The 22,367-nt window shown below is 45.5% G+C and overlaps 1 protein-coding gene across 17 annotated transcripts in view; it reads right to left on the bottom strand.

The window, feature by feature from the left end:
• MAP7D3 (MAP7 domain containing 3) overlaps positions 1-22,367 on the bottom strand; it is a 543,746-nt gene that overhangs the window by 346,070 nt on the left and 175,309 nt on the right. For all 17 annotated transcript variants that reach the window (XM_069212462.1, XM_069212464.1, XM_069212463.1 and 14 more), the window contains one exon: positions 1,668-1,801. In XM_069212462.1, coding sequence (XP_069068563.1) covers positions 1,668-1,801 — 134 coding nt within the window. The remainder of the gene's footprint in view (positions 1-1,667; positions 1,802-22,367) is intronic.

The raw sequence follows: 22,367 nt of genomic DNA, 5'->3' as shown, positions 1-22,367 counted from the left end.
CTCCAGAGGACAGAAGATCCACAAAACCGGTCATCGTTGTAGTTGTTGCCTGCGGACGCAGGGGAGTGACTCCTTCACTCCAAGAGAGATTCCTTCCTACTTCTTGTGCATGATGAAGACTCGTCGCCCTTAGAAGATGCACAGCCGGGGAAATGTTGGAATTGCTGGAAGGAGCCGGAGAAACAATGTAGCACAGCGGAGTCATCGCTGGAGTTGCAGATCGTCGGTTCCTGGACGGTCCAGTTGTAGTCCCAGTGGACAGAAGATGAAGTAAACAATGCAAAAGGGGTCCTGCTGGAATCTTGCACATCGACTCTGAGGACTCACCCAAGAGGGAGACCCTAAATAGCTAAGAAAGGGGGACTGGTCACCTAGCAAGGTGACCACCTATCACTCCCCTTTCCATTGTCCAGTTTCATGTCTGAGCAGGGACCAGGGGTCTCTGGACTGGTGCCAACCGGCTTATGCAAGGAGGACACCAAATGTGTCCTTCAAAGCATACTGGTGGCTTGGGGAGGCTATCCCTCACAAGCCATGTCACATCTATTTCCAAAGGGAGAGGGAATGTTACCTCCCTCTCCACACAGGAAATCCTTTGTTCTGCCTTCCTCTGCCTTAGCTGGTCAAACAGCAGGAGGGCAGAAACCTGTTGGTGGGGTGGCAGCAGCGTGGCTGCCCGGAAAACCCCAGAAGACTGGTAGGAACAATGCAAGGGGTCCTCTAAGGAGCCCCCCAGAGTACATGGAATCATATAACCAATACTGGCAACAGTTTTGGGGTATGACTCCGAAATGTTTGATACCAAACATGCCCAGGTTCAGAGTTACAATTATGTGGCTGAACACAGGTAGTGAGTGACTGTGTCCAGTACACTGGTAAAATGGCTTCCCCACACTTACGAAGTCCAGTGTAATGGAGCTGGAGTTCGCAGGGGTACCTCTGCTCATGCAGGGGTGCCCTCACACACAGGTACCTGCACCCTGCCCTCTGGGCTACGAGGGCCTACCATAGGGCTGACTTACAGTGACCTGGTGCAGTGACCTGTAGTGAAAGGGTGCATGCACCTTCTCAGGAAGGCTGCAATGGAAGGCCTGCAGACACATTTTGCATGGGTTCTTATGGGTGGCACAATACATGCTTCAGGCCATGGGGAATCCCTGGTGCCCGAATGTCCTGGGTACCTAGGTGCCATATACTAGCAACTTATATATGGGCACCAGTATGCCAATTGTGGGGTGTGGAAAGTCAAAAGCAACCAAATTTAGAGTGAGAGAGCACAATCACCGGGGTCCTGGCTAGCAGGATCCCAGTGAAAACAGTCAAAACACACTGACAGCAGACAAAAAGTAGGGTAATCATGCCAAAAAGAGGGTACTTTCCTACAGCTGGCTCCTGATTTGGTCATAGGTCATGATTGGTTCTTTTTTCAAAAGACCATAGATGGGCTATTTGAGTAATAGCTTCTGCCATTATAGCCTATGGTGATTCCTGCATACTGCTTTCAAAAGGTACAGTGGGACTCCCACTTCGACGACGGGGAATGGTTCAAGCATGTGAATCTATGAAAGATTCAATACTGGATACATTTCATATTAAGTACATAGTGTGAACTACAGTGATTGTTTCATAAGCATTTTAGAAAGAATTTGAGTCACACCTATACATACTTCACTGTTGAAGGAGACGGAGGACGCTTTGCCACATTTGCGGGAGAAGGCGATCTTCTCCGATTAGTCACATTAGATGGCGAAGGAGGACGCTTCTGAACAAGGGATGGGGACTGTTTTCCAAGCTCAGGTTTCTGTATCAAAAATAAAATGTCAGCACAATAGGTTATCTTTTATGAAACTGTATACAACTTGATTGGTTTATATAGTACTCTGCAGTTCATCCAAAGTGAATAACTTGGTTACTTTTCAAATGGACTGAAAGGTTCGTTGAATTGTTACACATGCTGGAGAAAGAAGGTGTCAATCTTGCAGTGTTTTGATGACTGCAGTAACATTGTGCAAGTATTCTAGACACCATTCTGGAAACCATCACTGGCAAAAGCAATAGGTCTGGCTTAGCTATACCAATGCTTGGTAAAAATGCACTTGATATGTCAAATGAACTAAGAATGCCTGTGGCGTAACAGTATTGTATTTCAATGTGAAACATAATTAGGCCAATAAAGAACTACGCTGCCACAAGTATGTGTTAGGACATAATAAAAGGCGCTGCATTGCAGGCCACATGCATTCACTTGTAGCAATGCACGAACATACTATCTCCACAAGTATCCACTTACACCAGCTCACCCAAGACCCCAATTCAGGCATTCACTGACTGTCTCAACAACACTCATTAACAGCTCACCCAACACCCTCACTGATGCACTCACTGTCTTACTAATTGACTCAAACCAGTGCACTCACAGCCCTCTCATACACAGCAACACTTGTGCCCCTTTCTCACCAAGCTTCCAATTACTGCACCTTACCCAAGACTATCTAATACTCACTCCAACACCCACCCACATCAGCTCACTAAAAACCCTCACTTACACAGCAACACACTCATGCAATGCACTTGATTTCTCCCCAATCACCTACTCAAAGCAACTCATGCATTCTCTTACTCTCTCACCAAGTATCCACACACAACAGTTCACTCAACACCCGCCCTTATACATAGGGCTAAATATGCAATAATGGAGAAATGCCTTGGTCTGAGGCATCGGTCAATGGCAGAGAGCCTGATTGGTTGGTCTACCTACTGCAGAGATCGGTATGCCACCTCCAGATCATAGGTTGATGTATTACGGAGAGAAAATCAGCCTCCTAAAATCACTAAAAGAATACTATAGTATAAGGAGCATCTGTTACATCAGGTGTTTTGAAGTTGTAAAACAGTGCCACCAAGCAATATACGGAAATTAGTTAATATTGCTGTTGTACCACCTTCAGTGGGATGGTAGCAGGATTGCTGCAGAGAAGAGCTTTGTTGAAGTAAGACATTTATACATATTTATAAAGTTTATTGATGTTTAATATCTTTGTCAATACTGCTAGTGGGCTCTCGTTTCAGCCAGAAAGACAAGCTAAGGGAGACTCTTTAAAAATGCATTACACAGTAAATGCACGAGTGGAGAAGTACGGAATATGTATTTTAGGCGTTTGGGAACACTTTCAGGTTACACACGGTCCATTTACTGGCAAATGATCTGACCTAGGTATCCCTGCTGCAGCCCCAAAACTGTACATCAGCCACTGCATCAGTAACTATGGCAACAGAAGACGGAGGAGGGAGATGCGTGCCACAGCACAATCTGTCCCTGAGAGCCCGGGAATTCTCACTCACAAAAAATGCTGAAGGGTTGGACTGAAGAAATCACATTCCAGGACTTCAATCTGTGCTGTTAACATCACTTTACCCATATTGCCCACCAGGAAGCTTAGCAGATGTGAACCACTTTCCACACTTCATACTGCAGCTAATAAACAACCTCAAAACAAGCCACTAATAACAAACAGTGACTTTATCATCACAGCAATTTCTGCTTATTTGCAAAATAAACAAACCAAATCTCTATTTAGAGTGCCAGTCATTAAAGCTTTCATGGAGGGTCTAAAACGAATCATACCTCCAAGAACGCCACCCAGTACCCTCATGGAATCTTAACATTGTACTTACATGACTCATGGGTCCACCCTTTGAACCTATGCACTCTTGCCAGATTTTGTTCCTAACTTGGAAAGTAGCATTTCTAGTGGCAGTCACTTCATTACGAAGAGTTAATGAAATACAAGCATTTACTATTGAACAACCCTTTATACAAGTACACAAACATAAGGTTGTACTTCGCACAAACCCTAAATTTCTACCTAAAGTCATCTCACCGTTTCATTTAAACCAAACAGTGGAACTCCCAGTCTTCTTCCCACAGCCAGACTCGGTGGTAGAAAGAGCACTACATACATTAGATATTAAGAGAGCTTTCATTTATTACATTGACAGAACAAAATCGTTTCGTAAAACTAAACAATTGTTCGTCGCATTCCAAAAACCCCATACTGGTAATCCTATATCAAAACAAGGCCTAGCCAGGTGGATAGTGAAATGTATCCAAACTTGTTACCTAAAGACTAAAAGACAACTGCTAATTACGCCAAAGGCACATTCCACTAGGAAAAAAGGAGCAGCAATGGCATTTCTAGGAAACCTACCAATGACAGAAATTTGTAAAGCAGCCACTTGGTCGACACGTCATACATTTACCAAGCATTACTGTGTAGATGTGTTAGCAACACAACAGGCAACAATAGGACAGGCTGTACTAAGAACATTATTTCAGACAACTTCAATTCATACAGGCTGACCACCGCTTAGAGGAGGATTACTGCTTTGTAGTCTATGCATAGCATGTGTATCTGCAGCTACACATGCCATCGAACAGAAAATGTCACTTACCCAGTGTACATCTGTTCGTGGCATGTTCCGCTGCAGATTCACATGCGCCCTCCCTCCTCCCGGGGAGCCTGTAGCCGTTTAAGTTACATTTAACATTTGTACATATGTATATACATCTCTATTCCATTGCATGGACATCTCTTTCTTGACACTCTATCACTCCTACCTTTCCCTCTGCGGGAAAACAATCTAAGATGGAGTCGATGCCCATGCGCAATGGAGCCGAAAAGGAGGAGTCACTCGGTCCCGTGACTCGAAAATACTTTTTTGAAGAAAAACAACTTGTAACACTCCGAGCCCAACATTAGATGGCAGGATAATGCACAGCATGTGTATCTGCAGCTACACATGCCATCGAACATATATATATATATATACACACACATATATATATACATACATAAATATATCAAGGAATACTTCAAACAAAATACCGTATGCCAATACCATCCTTACTTCTCTTCACTTTTCTCTATTCTCCCTTTTTTTTTTTTACATGATAAGCTTTAACTCTGTAGCCGAACATAAGAGACAAACAATGAGCATACCTGATCTAGATGGGGGGATGAAAGGATGAAAGAGATGGCTCACCTTCACCTGAAGAGGTTCCTGAGGACTGCTTGGCTCACTGCTATCTCTCCTTGAGATAGTGATTCCAAGCAGTAATGCCTTGTAAATGTATGGCAGCTCTTCCATGTTGCTGCTCTGCAAAGGTCTTGCAGGGAAACCCCCGCAAACAGCGCTGTGGAGGAAAAAACTGCCCACGTAGAACGAGCGTGTACTGATGAATGCAGAGTTTTACCCACTGCTTGATGGCAGAATCAAATGGCTGAGGCGATCCATCTGGATATACTCTGCTTGGAGAGTGGTTGGCCTCGTCTAGGTGCACTGTAAGCTACGAACAATTGATTGGAGTGGCGAAAGGACTTAGTTCTGTCCAAGTAGAATTGAACACATCTCTTAACGTCTAACTCTTTCTGCAGGAGTAGAAGGATTTGGAAAAAAGGTTTTGAAAACCAAGGGCTCGATGTGGAAGTCCAAAGGGACCTTCGGGATGAAATGTGGGTTGTGTGCAGCAGTAGTCTGTCTTGTTTAATCTGTAAGAACGGCTCTTGTATAGAGAGGGCCTGTACCTCACTGACACGTCTGGCTGAAGTGAGAGACACCAATAAAGCAACCTTCAAAGAAAGGAATTTCAGAGAGGCACGATGAATCGTTTCAAACGGATTCTTCATCAACTGTGCTAAAACAATATTCAGGTTCCACGAGGGAGGGGGAGGTCTGAATGGAGGAAAGACCCTGAAAAGTCCTTTCAAAAACCGTTTGATTAAACACGAGGAATACAGCGAGGGTGAAGAGTCTGAGCGACTGTATGATGCTATTGCCGCCAGATGTACTTTTATGGAGGAAGGTGCAAGGCCTGCTTGCGCCAAGTGCAATAAATACGGCAATATTTGTTCCGGCAGTGAAGATAGTGGGTCAATTTGCCACTGATGACACCAGACACAAAATTGTTTCCATTTGCAAGAGTAAGCCTTATTAGTGCTATCTGCTCTATCTCTGGACAAAATGTCCCTACATTCCTGTGGGATATCCAGATGCGCAAACTCCCTTTGCCCAGGAGCCATGCTGATAATAGCATTGACTGAGGATCCGGGTGCAATACTTGTCCTTTGCTCATTGTTAGTAATTGTGGAGACGGTTTCAGTGGAATGTGACGGTTGATTGATAGAAGAAGCTCCGCAAACCAGTATTGACGAGGCCAGTACTGAGCTATCAATATAAGGGTGTAGGCTCAGTCTTCATCTTCATGAGGACTCTTGGGATCAATGGAATTGGAGGAAAGGCGTAAGCAAAGACTTCTGACCAAACTATGGAAAACGCATTCCCCCCAAGATCCCTTTTGGTGATGCCAGCTTGCGAAGTACTGGCATTTGGCATTCCACTTGTTGGCAAACAGGTCTATTGTTGGCATTCCCCACTGGGAAAAAATGTAGTCCACTATGTACTGGTCCCGCTCCCACTCATGGCAGCTAGATCTTTGCCTGCTAAGCGAGTCCGCTATCTTGTTCTCTATCCTCGGCAAATGCACAGCTGTGAGTGTGATGCCTTGCTGCGAGGCCCAATTCCAAATTCTTTGGGCTTCCTTGGAGAGGGTGAGAGATCTCCTGCCTCTGTTTGTTGAGGTAATGCATCGTAGCGGTGTTGTCTTTTCTTATTACTACGTATGAGCCTGCTATTTTCGGGAGAAAAGTCTGCAAAGCGAGATACACTGCTCTGAGCTCTAGCAGATTGATGTGCATCAATCTCAACTCTAGTGGCCACTTGCCACTTACTTGAAGATCCTGCAAAACGGCTCCCCAGCCCCCCAGAGATGCATCCATAGTGATGGTCCACGGAGCCGGACGATATAAAAAGGAAAGGCCGATGGACAGATGATGCTTTTGAGACCACCATGTCAGGGCTTTGGCTATTGCTGGGGTTATGTCTATTCGATCTTCAAAGCTTCCCGAAACCTGGAGCCATTGACTGTTGAGTTGCTCCTGTAACGGATGCACTTTTAGTCTCCAGGGAGGAACCAGAGGTATGCATGATGACATCATGCCCAACAGAGATTTGAACAGGCGGACAGAAACGCAGCTTCTTCCCTGTATTGACTTTGCTAGTGTCAGTAACTTTTGTTGCCTCTCTACTGTGGGACATGCCATGGTGGATTGCGTGTCCAGGTTTGCCCCTAAAAAGGTGATACTGTGTGCTGGCAGAGGTTTGGACTTCTCCCAGTTGATGGTGAGGCCTAAACTGCTTAGCAAGGAAATGCACCTTCTTGTTGATCTGTGCGCTCCTGCGTAGGTGCTTGCTTTTATCAGCCAATCGTCGAGATATGGAAACATTTGGTGTTTCCTCCTCCTGAGGAAGGCTGCGATTGGCGCTAGGCATTTGGTGAATATCCTGGGAACTGATTTTGGGCCTAACGGGAGGACACGAAATTGAAAATGGCTTCCGGCTACCATGAATCTCAGGTATTGTCTGTGGTCAGGGTGGATGGGAATGTGGAAATATGCGTCTTTTAGGTCTAGTGCAGATATGAAATCTCCCTGGTTCAGACGCAGGAGGACATCCTGCAGGCTGATCATGCGGAACAATTGCTTTTTTAAGTAAATGTTTAGTTCCCGTAGGTCGAGGATCGGCCTCCAATCTTTCCACTTCTTGTGAATGAGAAAGAACCTGGAATAAAACCCTCTTCCTCGCTGTGACCGAGGTACCTTCTCTATGGCTCCTTTGAGGAGCATCTTGTTGATCTCCCTCTTGAGTTGTCCTGGGTTCCTTGAAGGAGTCCTGCGAGGTGGATTGGGGGGAGGCAGTTGGATACATTTCAGAGTGTGGCCCTGTTTTACTAATTGGAGGACCCACTTGTCTGATATGATGACTTGCCATTGCATGAGGAAGGGGGATAGCCTTCCGCCTAGAACCAGAGGAGGAGAGTTGGGTGTAGCCAGCGCCTCGGATGTATCAGCCTCTATGAGCAGTCTCTCTAGCAGGGCGAGTTGAGCATCCCCTAGTGCGAGATCTACCATAAGCTGCTTGCGGTGGCGGCCTTTGTGGGTAATATTGACAGAACTGTTGAGAAGAGGAAGGATAGGTGGAATATCTATACTACTGATATCCTCCTCTATATGAAAGTTGGCTACGTCCTCTAGCTCGATAGGAAAGCTTTCGAAACTGGAGAGTCCCTAATGATCTTGCCATTTCAGTGTCAGATATGATAGATTGTAAAGCCTTGTCAATATGTTTACCGAATAACGCCTGGCCATCGAAAGGTAGATCTAAAATCTTATTCGGTACCTCAGGCCGGAATGATGTAGCCTTTAGCCAACCTTGTCTCCTAAGAACAGCCGCACCTGCGAGCTGCCGAAATGCCGTAGTGGCTATGTCCATTGCAAAGTCTATGAGTTCCACTGACGTGCGCTGACCTCCTTGCAACGTCTTCTTTGCCTCTGATCTTCCATCCTCGGCCAATTGGTTAATATGTGGGGCGATGTCTCCCCATAGCTGTGTGTCGAACCTGGCTAACACCGCTAGTGAGTTAGCAGCTCTTACCACTAGGCTAGCCATCAAGGAAAACCTCTTCACAATGTTGTCTAGTCATCTACTTTCTTTGTCTGGGGGTTCAGAAATCGGAGCAGACGGATTCTTGGACTTCCTCTGTGCCACCTGAGCCACCACTGAGTCTGGATGAGGATGACCAATTAGACATGCCGGTGCATCGTCTGGTGCCTTGCATTTTTTGTCTAAACGAGGCAGCACTGCTGTGACAGTAGCAGGATTGTGCATCACTTTTAGGCCTTCTTCCCATAAGTAACTGACCAGCGGAATAGAGCACACAGATTTTTGAAACGCCTCTTTAAAATCATAAAGAAAACAATCTGTCTGTTTTGAAGGCATTGGCAAAGCAAAACGCTTAGCTGCTCTTTCAAGGAGATTATGAAATCCTCTGATGTCGTCTGGAGGGGACTCCACCTTTGATTGGGAAGGAGGAGCAGGATGTATTCATAAGGAGCTCCCCTTCTTCGTGATCACCTTCTGACATGTCAGTGTCCTGAGGTAGAGTTATATCCGGCGTAGCCACATTTGTTAGAGGTAAAGAAACCGGTCTCTGACGTGGAGTGGTAACCCCGGAGACGGGCAATGGAGGAGGTTGCTCCCCTTGAGGAGGAAAACGCCTGCTGTAATCAGCCAGCATTGCTCTGAGGTCAGATAGTAGGGAGGATGGAATATACGCCCCTTCTTGATATTTTTGGTCTCCTCCATAACATTAAGGGTCATAAGATTCATCAAATTCATCTTCGTCCTGATATTTGACATTTAATTGCGATGAGCTATGGGCTGTCCCAAATGGTACCTCGTCGTCCGAGTCTTCATCTCCCTCTAACAAATGCACTGGAATGAGAGAGGTGAACTTACTAGGTGAGGTGTGCTTTGGGGTAAGTTCATATGTTTTATGATGTTTTTCCCTCGTCGACGACAGCGCAGACATAGTCTTCGTCAACGGTGGTGTCGTTGATGTGGAACGCATGGAGATTTTGATCGAAGACAGCCTTACCAAAGAGTCTATCGACGAGGCCGTCGATGATGGTAAAGCAGATACCGTCATAACCGCCGTCGACGATGATGAGGTGTAGACGTTCGTCGACGAGGTCGTCGATGCCGCTCTCGTCGATGGTGGGACACTCGTCGTTGACTATGTCGTCGTCAGAACTGTCGTCAATGGTGGAAGGGTGCAAGTTGTCGCTGGCGGTGAAAAAGCACTCACCGACAGTAGAGGACGGTCTCTTGAGAGGCACAGATGGAGGTACAGAGGATGACTTTTTATGCCTCTCAGAACTGCTGGCATGACCGCTCTCCCCTTTTCTGGAAGATTTTTGAGGTGAAGTAGATGGGCTGCGTCCCTTGTAAGTCCCTGAGGCAGTCTTTTTGTGGGCTTTTCTCGATTGTTGGGAGCGAGATCTTGTGTCTGATCTCGCTCTTTTTGATGACTTTTTAGATATTGAAGAGTCATCACTATCAGAGTCAGAGACTGGATTCTCTCTGTATTTAAGTTTTTGCAGCCAAATCAATAATCTGCCTTCTCTATCCTTAAGAGTCTTAGATGGAAAGGTACGACAAACCTTACAGTCCTTGGCAGAGTGGTCTGGATAGAGGCAGTATATACAATCCTGATAAGCATCTTCAGAATGTAGTCTCTTCTTACCACGTTTTGCAATTTCTGAGTGAACTCTTCTTCTGTTTGTCAGACATGTTGAAGGTGTTATTCCAATCAGTTAAAAAAAGGTTTTTCGCAGAGAAAAATATGTTCAAGCTAATCCAAAAGGTGTGAATAAAGAGCAGAGCTCTAAGGAGACTCCCTAGCACGACGTGCGGTAGAAAATCTGAGGTACTGGAACTTCTCTCAGGAGGATTCTAGAGGATGGTGTCGTCTGATTGGTGGATGCTCAAGTTCGGTCCTTTTCCTAAAATGACTCCGATGGACATAAATAGGGCCCTTTTGTTATTATATTTCAACTCTACTTGTGTAATTTGTACCAGGGGCTCCCATCTTGACGACAGGGAAGGATTCAAGCATGTGAATCTATTAAAGTTCCAATACTGGAGTAATATAGGGTTGTTAGTTCCTTAAACGACAGTGCATATTTTAATTTTTCTATGCATTAAGCCCATCAGATTTATTTTTCAATCGCAAGTTTATATCTTTGACTCGTGAAGCACATCTGAGGGCTCATGCTGCAACGCTGCCTTGTGTTTTATTAAAAGAATGAATTAAACAACTATCTAGCACGTTAAGGCTTTGGAGGATTTGTCTACTTTTGAGAAAGGGCAGCTTAATACCTTCTATGGCTACACATATGTTGGAATGAAGCATTCTGGGGTCCTCGCGCAGGAATATTCAACGCTTATGACGATCAGTGAAGATCCTATGATGCAGAAATGTGACTTTCAACCTAAGTGATAGAGGATCCTGTCTGTAAAAGAATACAATATCTACTGCAATTAGAAAAATCTCATATAGCACTTCAACTGATGATGATATTTGGAAGAATTGATAGAGAAGAATAAATATATACGAACTCCCCCTGACTGTTTCAGGAGTAAAGCTTTCCTTAGGGAAGCTTAATCACAGGTACTGAAATTTGTGCTGCTAGTGGCACTAGTGAGTAAAGGGACTGTCTTGTGAAACTACCCATGTGCAATGATCCAATACTCTACTCATTGGTTCAATTTATGTTCCTGAGAGGTGCAGCAAATACGATTATGACATTTTACAGGTGGGGGGAAATCAATAAGGTGTTTCGTAAGTAGCACTCTGTCCAATAGTTTCATACTTAAGCATCACTAAGAGATTCTTATTTGTCAAGGATAAAGACTGCAGTGGTAATGCTGGTGTACATTATGGAGGAGTGAAAATTATTTCTAAAACACAAAATTTCTGAAGGAAATGCCTACCAATATCTGACTTTTTGGATGAAGGCCTAAAGTAAGAAAAAGAGCAAGAAAATGTTAATATGACTACCCGCTTGAAAGGGAATATATTTACAATGGGAGTACATAATCATCTAAAGGATCCATTGTCAGGTTAATAATGCGAGCCTTCAATTCACCCATTTTGTTGGTGCTATAAATTGCACTGTTTACCAAATTCTGAATTGCAGCAATCCTTTTCGGTAGAAGGAGCACATTGCTAGATATTTTCAATGTCATAATCTTGGAAAGCTAGTATTAATCTTAACAGTGTTATGCAGCAAACTGTATTCAAAATCATGTGAGAAACTGGCAGTATGCCATTGCTACTTATCAAAGCAGCTAAATGCACTGAGACTGTGCATTAGAGTCCCCCTGCATGTATGTGTATGCAGAAAGCCCTGCACAGGTGGGAGTTTAATATAAGTCATTCCTACCTCGTTTTTGAGATATGCATTCAAAGACCAGCTTTGTCTAGCCCTAATGTAATCAATAGAAAAAGCTTTAAGCACCACTGGGATAGGGGTTTTGGTTGCCAACATGTTGATTCCTCCTAATTACAGCCTTAGCTTGGAAGCAGTTGTATGCTTCCTCTGAAAAATTAGTGTATGTTTTACGCTTCTTGCTTTTTTTGTTTAGCAAAGCTAATACTCAATACAGCAAGACTGAGCTGGTTATGGAGATAAGCCAAGCCTGAGATATACCAGATCCCACAGATCAAACCGGTTATGAAAAACATATTAAAGCTAATAGGCCTTTAACAGTGTACTGTTATGACACTTTGTCAGAACTTGTAGGAAGGTATATTATTACATGGAACCTCACTGAATACCATAGTAGCCAACGGTTACAGTATTAGTTATCTCCTTTGACAAGCCATGGCAGTACAAGAGCTACAGTGTGACAATCCTTGTTAGGCACATATATTGTTTTGCCCACTATGCTTTGTTAAATATTTGTAATTTTATGACTGTATGCCCCATGCTTGCCTCATGCAAAGGCTTATAGTCAATACTGTGGCAAACCAATGATAAAGGCTAAAAGCCCAATTGGTTCAGAGGGAAAAAATACGTAGATGCCATAAGTCTGGATTTGTTTATGAAGAAAAGTCAAGATAAAAACAGTGAGCCTGAACTATTTCTTCTTAAAAGCACTGTTGTTAAAGCCAACAGGCTTTATGATGGATGATTATTACACTGTGGTAAAGTCTATAGACAAGTATTCTGTTTCATGGAACATCACTGGTTTCGACAGCCACGGAGCGCAGCTGAAGATCCAAGACCTCAGCAGCCTTTCTCAGCACCATAGACAAATGAGACTCCCTCCTCTGTAGCCACAGTAGCAGAAGAGATCAAGCCACTATCTGGGGATGTGTCCAGTTCATTGTCATCCGCCAAATCCTCACACTAGGTGTTTGCAGGGGCTGATATCCATCGGGGTCCAGTGGCCCCTCCCAGTCATCCCCAAGTCCTAGCCCATCAGAATAAGGCACAGGCTCCAGCCTCAATGGAATGCCTTTAGTTTGGGCTGGATAACACCCATCCGGCTCTGTGCCGAAGTCGGGAATGAGTATGGGAGTGGCGATGTCGTGGATATAAGCAGTGGGTAGGTGCAGAAGAAAGTCAAGGTGGCTCGACCGGCACCAGGGCAGATCTGTATGGGGATCCAAGGGGACCGAAAGGCTCTGGGGGTGACCCTGCTGGCGGAAGACCAGTAGAAGCCTCTCCTGAGCAAGGCCCGAAGGTGCTCCAACAGGGATGGACTACCCAAATATAAGGTGCACAGCCTAAAAATTCTCAGAATTAGGCAGGGATCGCTTGAGCCCTGGAAACTCGGGGAGGGACTTAACACCCAAACCAATCTTCGGGATCGGACGCTACTCCGTCTCACTGGATGACTGACAGATGGGGCAAAGTTGAAGATCTCTTCAATGTCTTGCTCTTTTTGCACCTGTAGGACTTACCTGGATGCCCAGGTGACTGAGTGTGTTCACAAGAGTTTACAGTGGTTCTATGATGTTTCAGTGATAGATGCACAAGTACAAATATGAGTGAAACAGAGCATGAATGATGAGTTAAGTACTTAAACTTACCAGTACTGAAAAGATACTTTCAAGTATAAGCCAGATCTACTGATATTGCCAATGCTTGGTTTGATAAGCAAATCAGTAGAAAGTAATCAAGTAAACAGGAAATCTTTTTACACTCTCTCATACTGAACAGAGTTTTGGAGCAATAGACAACTTGAAGGTAGCAGCAACAGAAACAAGGCACACGTACACACGTACACACACACACACACACACACACACACTTCTCACTCACTTCAAACTGATACATTTCAATTAGAAAGGTACACTAAAAGGTGTAATATATGCTATTGGAGCATACAAAAGACAGTTTAGTAGGTGATACTTAAAGGTAATTCCGTAAATGTGTATTTCTTGAAAATTATTTTAAGCTTTTTTTTCCAGCAGGTTAGTGTTGTCATTTCTTTCAAAAACATATGTGCAAGCACAATCAACTTCTGACAGCCAACACGTGTTTCATACTGAGAACTTTTTCAATGCTTAGAACTGAAAGAAAAGTCTTTAGGGTACTGAGTTACCCTGATAGCGTGCACAAAAAAGTAGAGTGCCAGGGATGACACATATGTTTAAAAACAAAGCATGTCACCACATTTGTATGTGTATTCTAGCTAAAACGGAATGTTTTATTAAAAAATTGTCCATTGCACCCCAATAAAGCAGGATGATTCCAAAACACATCGGACACCATTTAGTAAGTGGATTTTCATGTTCAGAAACGAGGGCAGAAAATAAAGTATTCCAAATAGTGATTCATGCAGGAGCCCAGTAACAGATGACATTTTTGTAATAGAAGAGAGAATGATAAGAAATACCTTTAAAAATAAGTTAATCGTCAAAGATCAATGACAAATTTTTTTAATTCACAGATAAAGATTGTTAGATCTGGCATCCTTGGTGAGGTTCCCCCCTAACTTTTTATCGACTTTGTCTTTGCTAGCCTTAGGATTCCACACACTTTCCCAGGGCTAAATGGCTTGCATTCAACTCCTTAGAACCTGGTAAGATTGGCTTACACCTAAATAGCATATGTAATTTAGTTATAAGTCCCTAGTACGGTGGCACTACCTGTGCCCTGGGCCTGTTAATGAAATGCTACTTGTGGGGGTGGAGCACTGATTGTGCCACCCACTTAAGTAGCACTTCAAACATGTCTCAGGCCTGCCATTGCAGACTTTCAAAATGGCTCTTAACCACAGGGAAGTAAAGAGTTACAAACTGACGTTTTCCAATTCAAGCAAGTAGAAAAGGGCAGATTTATAATCAGTTACATTACCATCTTTAAATAACAATTTAAAATTGCATTTTCTTGGTTTCGTGTAAAACTTACAAAAACAGAGCAAAGTGCATTGTTGACTGGGATGAATACCTATCACACAGGCATTTCGGTGTACCAGCTAGGGCATTTTTGTCAGAAAAGAGACCAGCTGTGGATTCTTCTAATTCTGAAGCGCAAGAGAATTAATCTACAATACTGATTTTCTATGCAGACAGAATATGGCTGAATGCCCACAGATTCATGTATCATTAGATAATCTGTTTTGGAGGTAATGGCCACATCTCCAAGTAATCTTTCAGGATCACTGCTTCTCTCAAAGGTATCTTTAACTCTTACTTGAAAACAAAGCACGACTCCGAGTCTGCGAGAAGTGAAGGATATTTGTGGTCACCCAAGTTTTCTTTAATGTGATGCAACCATGGTATTTCCATTGCATTACCTAGAGACAAACAATCCTTCAGGATTCCTCTAGAGAAAGGGAATTCTTGCCTCGACCAAATACCATGCCACACTTGAACTGGCTTGTAGTTCAATGTGTCTTCGATAAAAGGAATTCCCAGTTCCATGTGGCACACACTGCAAATCCTGAGAAGGGTGTCTCTTACACTACAATTAGCTTGCGGTGAGGATGAGATGGTCAGTAAGAAATCTGCAGCTAGATAGTCTTTCTACCAGATAAGGAGTTACCGAAGGTAAGTGACTGGTTCATCTGATATAAATTTCCAGACAAACAAGGTACTTACCTTCGGTAACATCTTTTCTGGTAGAGACAATGGGCCTGATTACGACTTTGGCGGGGAGGGTTAATCCGTCCCAAATGTGACAGATATCCCGCCCGCTCTATTACGAGCTCCATAGGATATAATGGACTCGTAATTTGGCGGGCGGGCTATCCGTCACCTTTGGGACGGATTAACCCTATCCGCCGAAGTTGTAATAAGGCCCAATATCTAGCCACATATTCCTTACCTTTTAATTTTCCCCATGCATCAGATTGGTTCCAGAAGATTTTTTGCAAGCAGTACCCATGCGTTCTTGGTAGGTGGCGTCAATAGCCCCCGTGCGGCGACGCCGAGCTGTCTGCGTTGGAACTAACGTCCACGTCACTTATATAGGGGCTGTAGGAGGCTGTCTCAGTTTATGGTGTACACCTATGGTGTGGCACCCTAAACTGAGTCCAGCAACCTTTAGTAACAGTGTTTTGGTATCTAAATAACCAAAGCTCTCTAGGGCTAGTTATGGAGAGCAGCTCAGGCTTATCTTGGAGGAGTGTAAAGCACTTACAATACCACAGTAGTCAGTCAGTAACTATTACACAAGAAAGAACCACACCAAGTGTTGAAAAAATAAAGTATTTTTTATTGCAACACTAAGACTTTACTAACTTTGGTATATCTTCACTTGGTGATACCTGCACACAAAATAGATACTCGGAACCAAACAGGATTAACATAGAAATGCATGTGGCCCTACGGGGTGGGGGACCAAACCATGTACTAAGAAAGTGGTATCAGGATGGAGGTGTCCAACCAAGTTAAGTGTGTTAGAATCCCAGGGGCTGGGGGAGTAAGAAATTATAAGAGATAAGTACCAGAAATCCCACAGGCGCCCTGGTGCAGTTATCATCGAGCCAGGTGTCCATTAGGCTAACACAGAATCGTTGTGGTTGGATTTTTATGGATTTAGGACCCTTCCCAGTGGACCCCAAGTAAACCAGTTGCCACAACGAAGGTTGGATAGTACCCGCACCTGTGGACACCCAGAAGATTGGAGTACCTACACCAGGGACTCCAGGTGCATAGGGGTGAAGTGACATCGGAAACCTTTGTTGAATTCGATGGAACTCCAATTGTGCAGCTGCTGTCGCGACCCATGGACCAGGTCGGTGGAACCCAAAGGTGGATTCTAGACATGAAGAACCAGAAACAAGAAGGGGACAGTGTCCAGACCACTCGGAGATGTCCAGATTGTGCAGGTAGGCAATGCCCTCCCTCTTGGAGGTGAAGTTCCTGCAGAACGGTGAAGGAAGGAGTCCAGGGGATGCTGGAGATCCCTGGAGTTGCCCACGAGCTGTCCCACGTCAGTCGCTGGACTGAAGGAGGATCAGTGGCCAGCAGGACTACCAACAAGCCTTGGCAAATGGTTGTTGCAAGGAAGATTGTAGGTTTTTGAGGACCAGCAAGGTCCTAGTGACTCAACCCTTCAAAGAGAGTCAGGGCAGGTCTTCAGCAGGGATGAAAGCTGAAGTTGGAGGAGTTCCCATGAGTGACCCACTAGCAGCAAGCACATGGAGATGTAGGGAGGCCTTAGCAGCACAACAAAACAGGAGTCCAGGAGCTGCAGAGGGGAACCTATGTTGGAGTTCCAGAGTGCTGGAGGCTGAGGGTTCCTGGAGCCTGAAGATCTCCTGAAAGAAGAGGCATCAAGCTTTGGCAAGGGCAACAGCTGTGGTGCACAGGGGTTCCGTTCCAGTGGATGCAGCAAGGGCTCATTGTCTCCCAAGTTAGTCAGAAGACAAGGGGGATGCAGAGAGGACCACAGAACCACCAACTGTGTTGCAGAGCCTTTCGATATCCACGGGATGGCAGGATCCAGCAGCCGGTCGTTGTTGTCTTGAGGGGCCTCTTGATGCAGGGTAGTGACTATACTCCTAGGGAGATTCCTTCTTGGATGCATACTGAGTCCTGTGACCCTGGAGGATGCACAGCCACATAGGTTGCAGAAATCTTGCAGGATCTGGAGATTTGTTTCAAAACTAAAAGAAGACCTGCAGCGGTTCTGTAACCCAGGAGCAGAAGATGTCTTGCAGAGAGTTCCTTGTAGTGTTTTGCTTGACAAATCTGAGCACCCACCCTCAGAGAAGCCCTTAAGTAACCCTAAAAGAGGGTTGGTCACTCTAGTGACCTATCTATCAAAGGGGTCGGGGATGTCATTTTCCTGGTCTGACCAGTCTGATGCTACCAGGGGCCTCTACCTACTATGTTTCCAAGATGGCAGAATCAACCAGCCACCTGACAGAGCTCTGTGCACCTTCCTAAGGGAGGAGCTGGACATTGTGATCACTCCCCTGTCCTGTGTGTGGTTTCGCCCCAGAGTGGGAACTGGGGTTTCCTGCACTGGTGCAAACTGGTCTATGCAAGGAGGACACCAAATGTGCAGATCTTGGTGCAAAGAACACCCCACTGCAAGATGGTTTGTTTCTGCTCCGCCTGACTATTCTCCGCTTCAACATACCCCAGGAACAGTTGGTCATCTACCCAGAAATGTTGCATGCAGTCAAGGTAGAACAACAATGCTCTTTTTGGGTCCAGACGGTGGAGTTGCTCATTTTCTTTAGAGATATGTGGAGGAGTGTAGAAAACGGGCAAGGTGACAGACTGACCCACATGGAAGGGTATTGCCACTTTCAGCAGGAAAGAGGCCCTTAGTGTGTTGCACCAGTTTGTCTGGAAAAACAGAGAAGAAAGAAGGCATGGATGATAGTCTACAGCTAATCTGCCTTCTGGACAGACGCTATTGCCATAACAAATGCTTCTGTAATTGTGAGGAGCTGCAGGGGACAATTGTGTAGAAGCTTAAAAGGATCACACATTAGGAATGTAAAAACCAAATTAATGTCCTACTGAGGTATAATAAAAGGGGAAGGGGGGCACATGTACAAGACCTTTGAGGAACCTATTTATAATAGGGAGCTTAAATAAAGAGCGTTGGTCAGGCAGCCACAAGAAGGCAAACAGAGCAGAAAGGCAACCCTTTAGAGTACCCAAAGCAGAGCCCTGCTGAGCAACGGTAAGAATAAAAACGATGTCAGAGATACATACTGTCTTGGTAGAGGGACGCCTGGCTACCAGAATAAGACTTCAGAAGGAAGTTTGAAAGCTGTCAACTGTCACCACTCAATCTCTATGCAAAAAGGTGGACAGCTGACAGGTTTGGGTGGAGGATCCCCTCCCCTGCTGCTGTGACACAAGATCATTCCGAAGGGGAAACCTTATTGGCGTATTGATACTCATGTTCAGAAGCTTGGGATACCAGACCCTCTGTGCCCAGGCCGAAGCCACAACGATGACTTGGGTCCAGTTGTTCCTGATTTTCTTGAGAACTCTGGACAGGAGTGGTATGGGCAGAAAGGCGCACAGGAGGCCTGAGCTCCACTCAAGATGAAGTGTCTATGAGCGATAGCTGCCTTGGAAACTCCAGCACACAAAACTACATTCTCGGCGGGTGAACAGATCTAACCAAGGCTCTACCAACTGCTAAAAGAGACCTCATGTCACTGACGGATGGAGATGCCACTCTGCTTTGCTGCTCAAGGACCTGTCAAATGTTGAACAATCAGGGATATGCCCTGCTGTTCCAGCCATGTCCGGAGGTGCAGAGCTTCTTGACAAAGGGTCTATGATCCCACCCCGCCCTGTTTGTTGAAGTACCACATGGCAGTGGTGTTGTCCGAGAACACCTGCACTATCTTTCCCTTGATGGAGGGTAGAACGGCTTTTATTACCAGTCTGATCGCTCGGAGCTCCTGCAAGTTGATGTGGAATCCAGATTCCGCCAGAATCCTCTGATCTCCATCTCTCCCAGATTGATGTAACTTCCCAGGAGTGATGCATCTGTGACTACTATTGTATCTGGTTGGGGAAGGGAGAGAGGTCTGCCTCTGAGCCAATTGCAGTTTGTGAGCCACCACTGCAGATCTTGTGCAGTTCCCTCTGAGCTTTGGACCATGTCGGAGAGATTTCCCTGATGCTGCGCCCACTGGAATTTCAGGTCTCACTGCATAGCAGGCATATGCTACCTGGCATGAGTTACTAGCAGGATGCAGTCTCACCGAAATCCAGGATAGAGGCTGAAATATCTGTATCATAGCCTGAATATCCTGGAGTTGTCGTTCTGGAGGAAAAGCCTGAAACTGCACTGTACCCAGAACACTTCCTAAATATGATACTAATTGATCACTTGAAACCACCAAAATAGATTACAAACATTGATGTAATTGATCTCCTTTTATATAAATAATCTCCTTTCTGCCAGTACCTACAGTGATTATGGTAATCACTGATGTAAATACCTGCCCTTAGATGAAACTGCTGACTTTGGTCACATTAAGCTGGCACATGAAAATCTATATAAAATAATTTAATCAAAACTAATCAGACTAATTGTAGGAAAGTACCATCTTTCTAAGCATGTTACCCCCAATTTTACATGTATGTCAATATGTTTTGACTGTCTCACTGGAATCCTGCTAGCCAGGTCCCCAGTGCTCATAGTTTGTGACCTGAATGTGTATACATGTGTAGTGCCTAACTGTGTCACTGAGGCTCTGCTAATCAGAACCTCAGTGCTCATGCTCTCTCTGCTATTAAAATTGTCACTATAGGCTAGTGACCACTTTTACCAATTTCAATTGGCATACTGGAACACCATTATAATTTCCTAGTATATGGTACCTAGGTACCCAGGGAATTGGGGTTCCAGAAGATCCCTATGGGCTGCAGCATTTCTTTTGCCACCCATAGGGAGCTCAGACAAACCTTTACACAGGACTGCCACTGCAGCCTGAGTGAAATAACACACACGTTATTTCACAGCCATTTTCACTGCACTTAAGTAACTTATAAGTCACCTATAGTCTAACCTTCACTTGCTGAAGTTTAGGTGCAAAGTTACTAAGTGTGAGGGTACCCTTGCACTAGCAAAGGTGCCCCCACATAATCAGGGCAATTTCCCCGGACTTTGTGAGTGCAGGGACACTATTACATGCATGCACTACATATAGGTCAATACCTATATGTAGCTTCACAATGGAAACTACGAATATGGCCATTTAACATGTCTAAGATCATGGAAGTGTCCCCCCCATTCCAAATCTGGTATCAGGGAGCCAATTCCATGCATCCTGGGGGCTCCACTATGGGGCCCCAGTACTGCCAAACCATCTCTCTGAGGTTTTCTCTGCAGCTACCACTGCTGCCACTCCACAGACAGGGTTCTGCCCTCCTGGGGTCTGGGCAGCCCAGTCCTAGGAAGGCAGAACAAAGCATTTCCTCTGAGAGAGGGTATTACACCCTTTCCCTTTGGAAATAGGTGTTAAAGGCTGGGGAGGAGTAGCCTCTCCCAGCCTCTGGAAATGCTTTGAAGGGCACAGATGGTGCCCTCCTTGCATAAGTCAGTCTACACCGGTTTAGGGAACACCCAAGTCCCTGCTCTGGTGTGAAACTGGACAAAGGAAAGGGGACCACTCCCCTGTCCATCACCAATGCAGGGGTGGTGCCCAGAGCTCCTCCAGTGTGTCCCAGACCTCTGCCATCTTGTTTCCAGAGGTGTGAGGGCACTCTGGAGGCCTCTGAGTGGCCAGTGCCAGCAGGTGACGTCAGAGACCCCTCCTGATAGGTGCTTACCTGACTAGGTGGCCAATCCTCCTCTGAGGGCTATTTAGTGTCTCTCCAGTGGGCTTTTCCTCAGATTACGACTTGCAAGAATTCATCAGGGTTCCTCTGCACTTCTCTCTTCGACTTCTGCCAAGGATCGACCGCTGACTGCTCCAGGACACCTGCGAAACTGCAATAAAGTAGCCAGAACACTACCAGTGACATTGTAGCGCCTAATCCTGCTGGCTTTCTCGACTGTTTCCTAGTGGTGCATGCTCTGGGGGCGGTCTGCCTTCACCCTGCACTGGAAGCCACGTAGAAATCTCCTGTGGGTCAACGGAATCTTCCCCCTGCTCTAGCAGGCACCAAACTTCAGCTTCACCAGTACTTTGGGTCCCCTCTCATCCTGCCGAGTGTGGCCCATGGAACACAGGTGGTGGACCCAAGTGACCCAGACTGTCCAGTGGTCCAACTGTCCAAATTTGAAGGAGGTAAGTCCTTGCCTCCCCTCACCAGACAGTAATCCTGTGCACCACGTGATCTGCAGCTACAAGGGCTTCTGTGCACATTTCCTAGAAATCCTGCATGCACAGCTGACCATACATCCCCAGCACTCCTTCCTGCGATGCTCGGCTCCCTGAGTTGATCTCCGGTGTTATGGGACCTCCCTTTGCAGTGTTGAGACAACAGCCGTGTTCAGACTTCTTGAACCGGTGTTCAAGGACTCCTGCTGGTGCTTCCTTCTTGTGCGTGGGCTCTCTGCATTGCTGAGGGCCCACTCTGTCTCCTCTCCCAAGTGGCGACATCCTGGTCCTTCCTGGGCCCGGACAGCACCCTTTTCCTCGAACTGCAACTCTTGCAGCTAGCAAGGCTTGTTTGCAGTATTTTGCCAAGGAAACAACTCTGCATTCTCTAGCACGCTGTGGGACATTTTCTGCACGAAAGGGAACTTCCTACCACCTTCCGTTGTTGCAAAACCTGCAGCTTCTTCCAACCAGAGGCAGCCATTTTGCACCTTCAACCGGGGTTTAGTGGGTTCCTTCCTGCCGCTGCCACCCTCAACACCCCCCCACCCCACCTGGGACACTTTAACAACTCTTGGACTTGGTCCCCTTCCTTTGCAGGTCTTCAGGTCCAGGAATTCGTCTTCAGTGTTTTGCAG

The sequence above is a fragment of the Pleurodeles waltl genome, chromosome 2_1 (assembly GCF_031143425.1).
Source record: "Pleurodeles waltl isolate 20211129_DDA chromosome 2_1, aPleWal1.hap1.20221129, whole genome shotgun sequence".
Lineage (NCBI taxonomy): Eukaryota > Metazoa > Chordata > Amphibia > Caudata > Salamandridae > Pleurodeles > Pleurodeles waltl.
The sequence above is the reverse complement of the archived record's forward strand: the minus strand, read 5'-3'. Positions and strand labels throughout refer to the sequence as shown.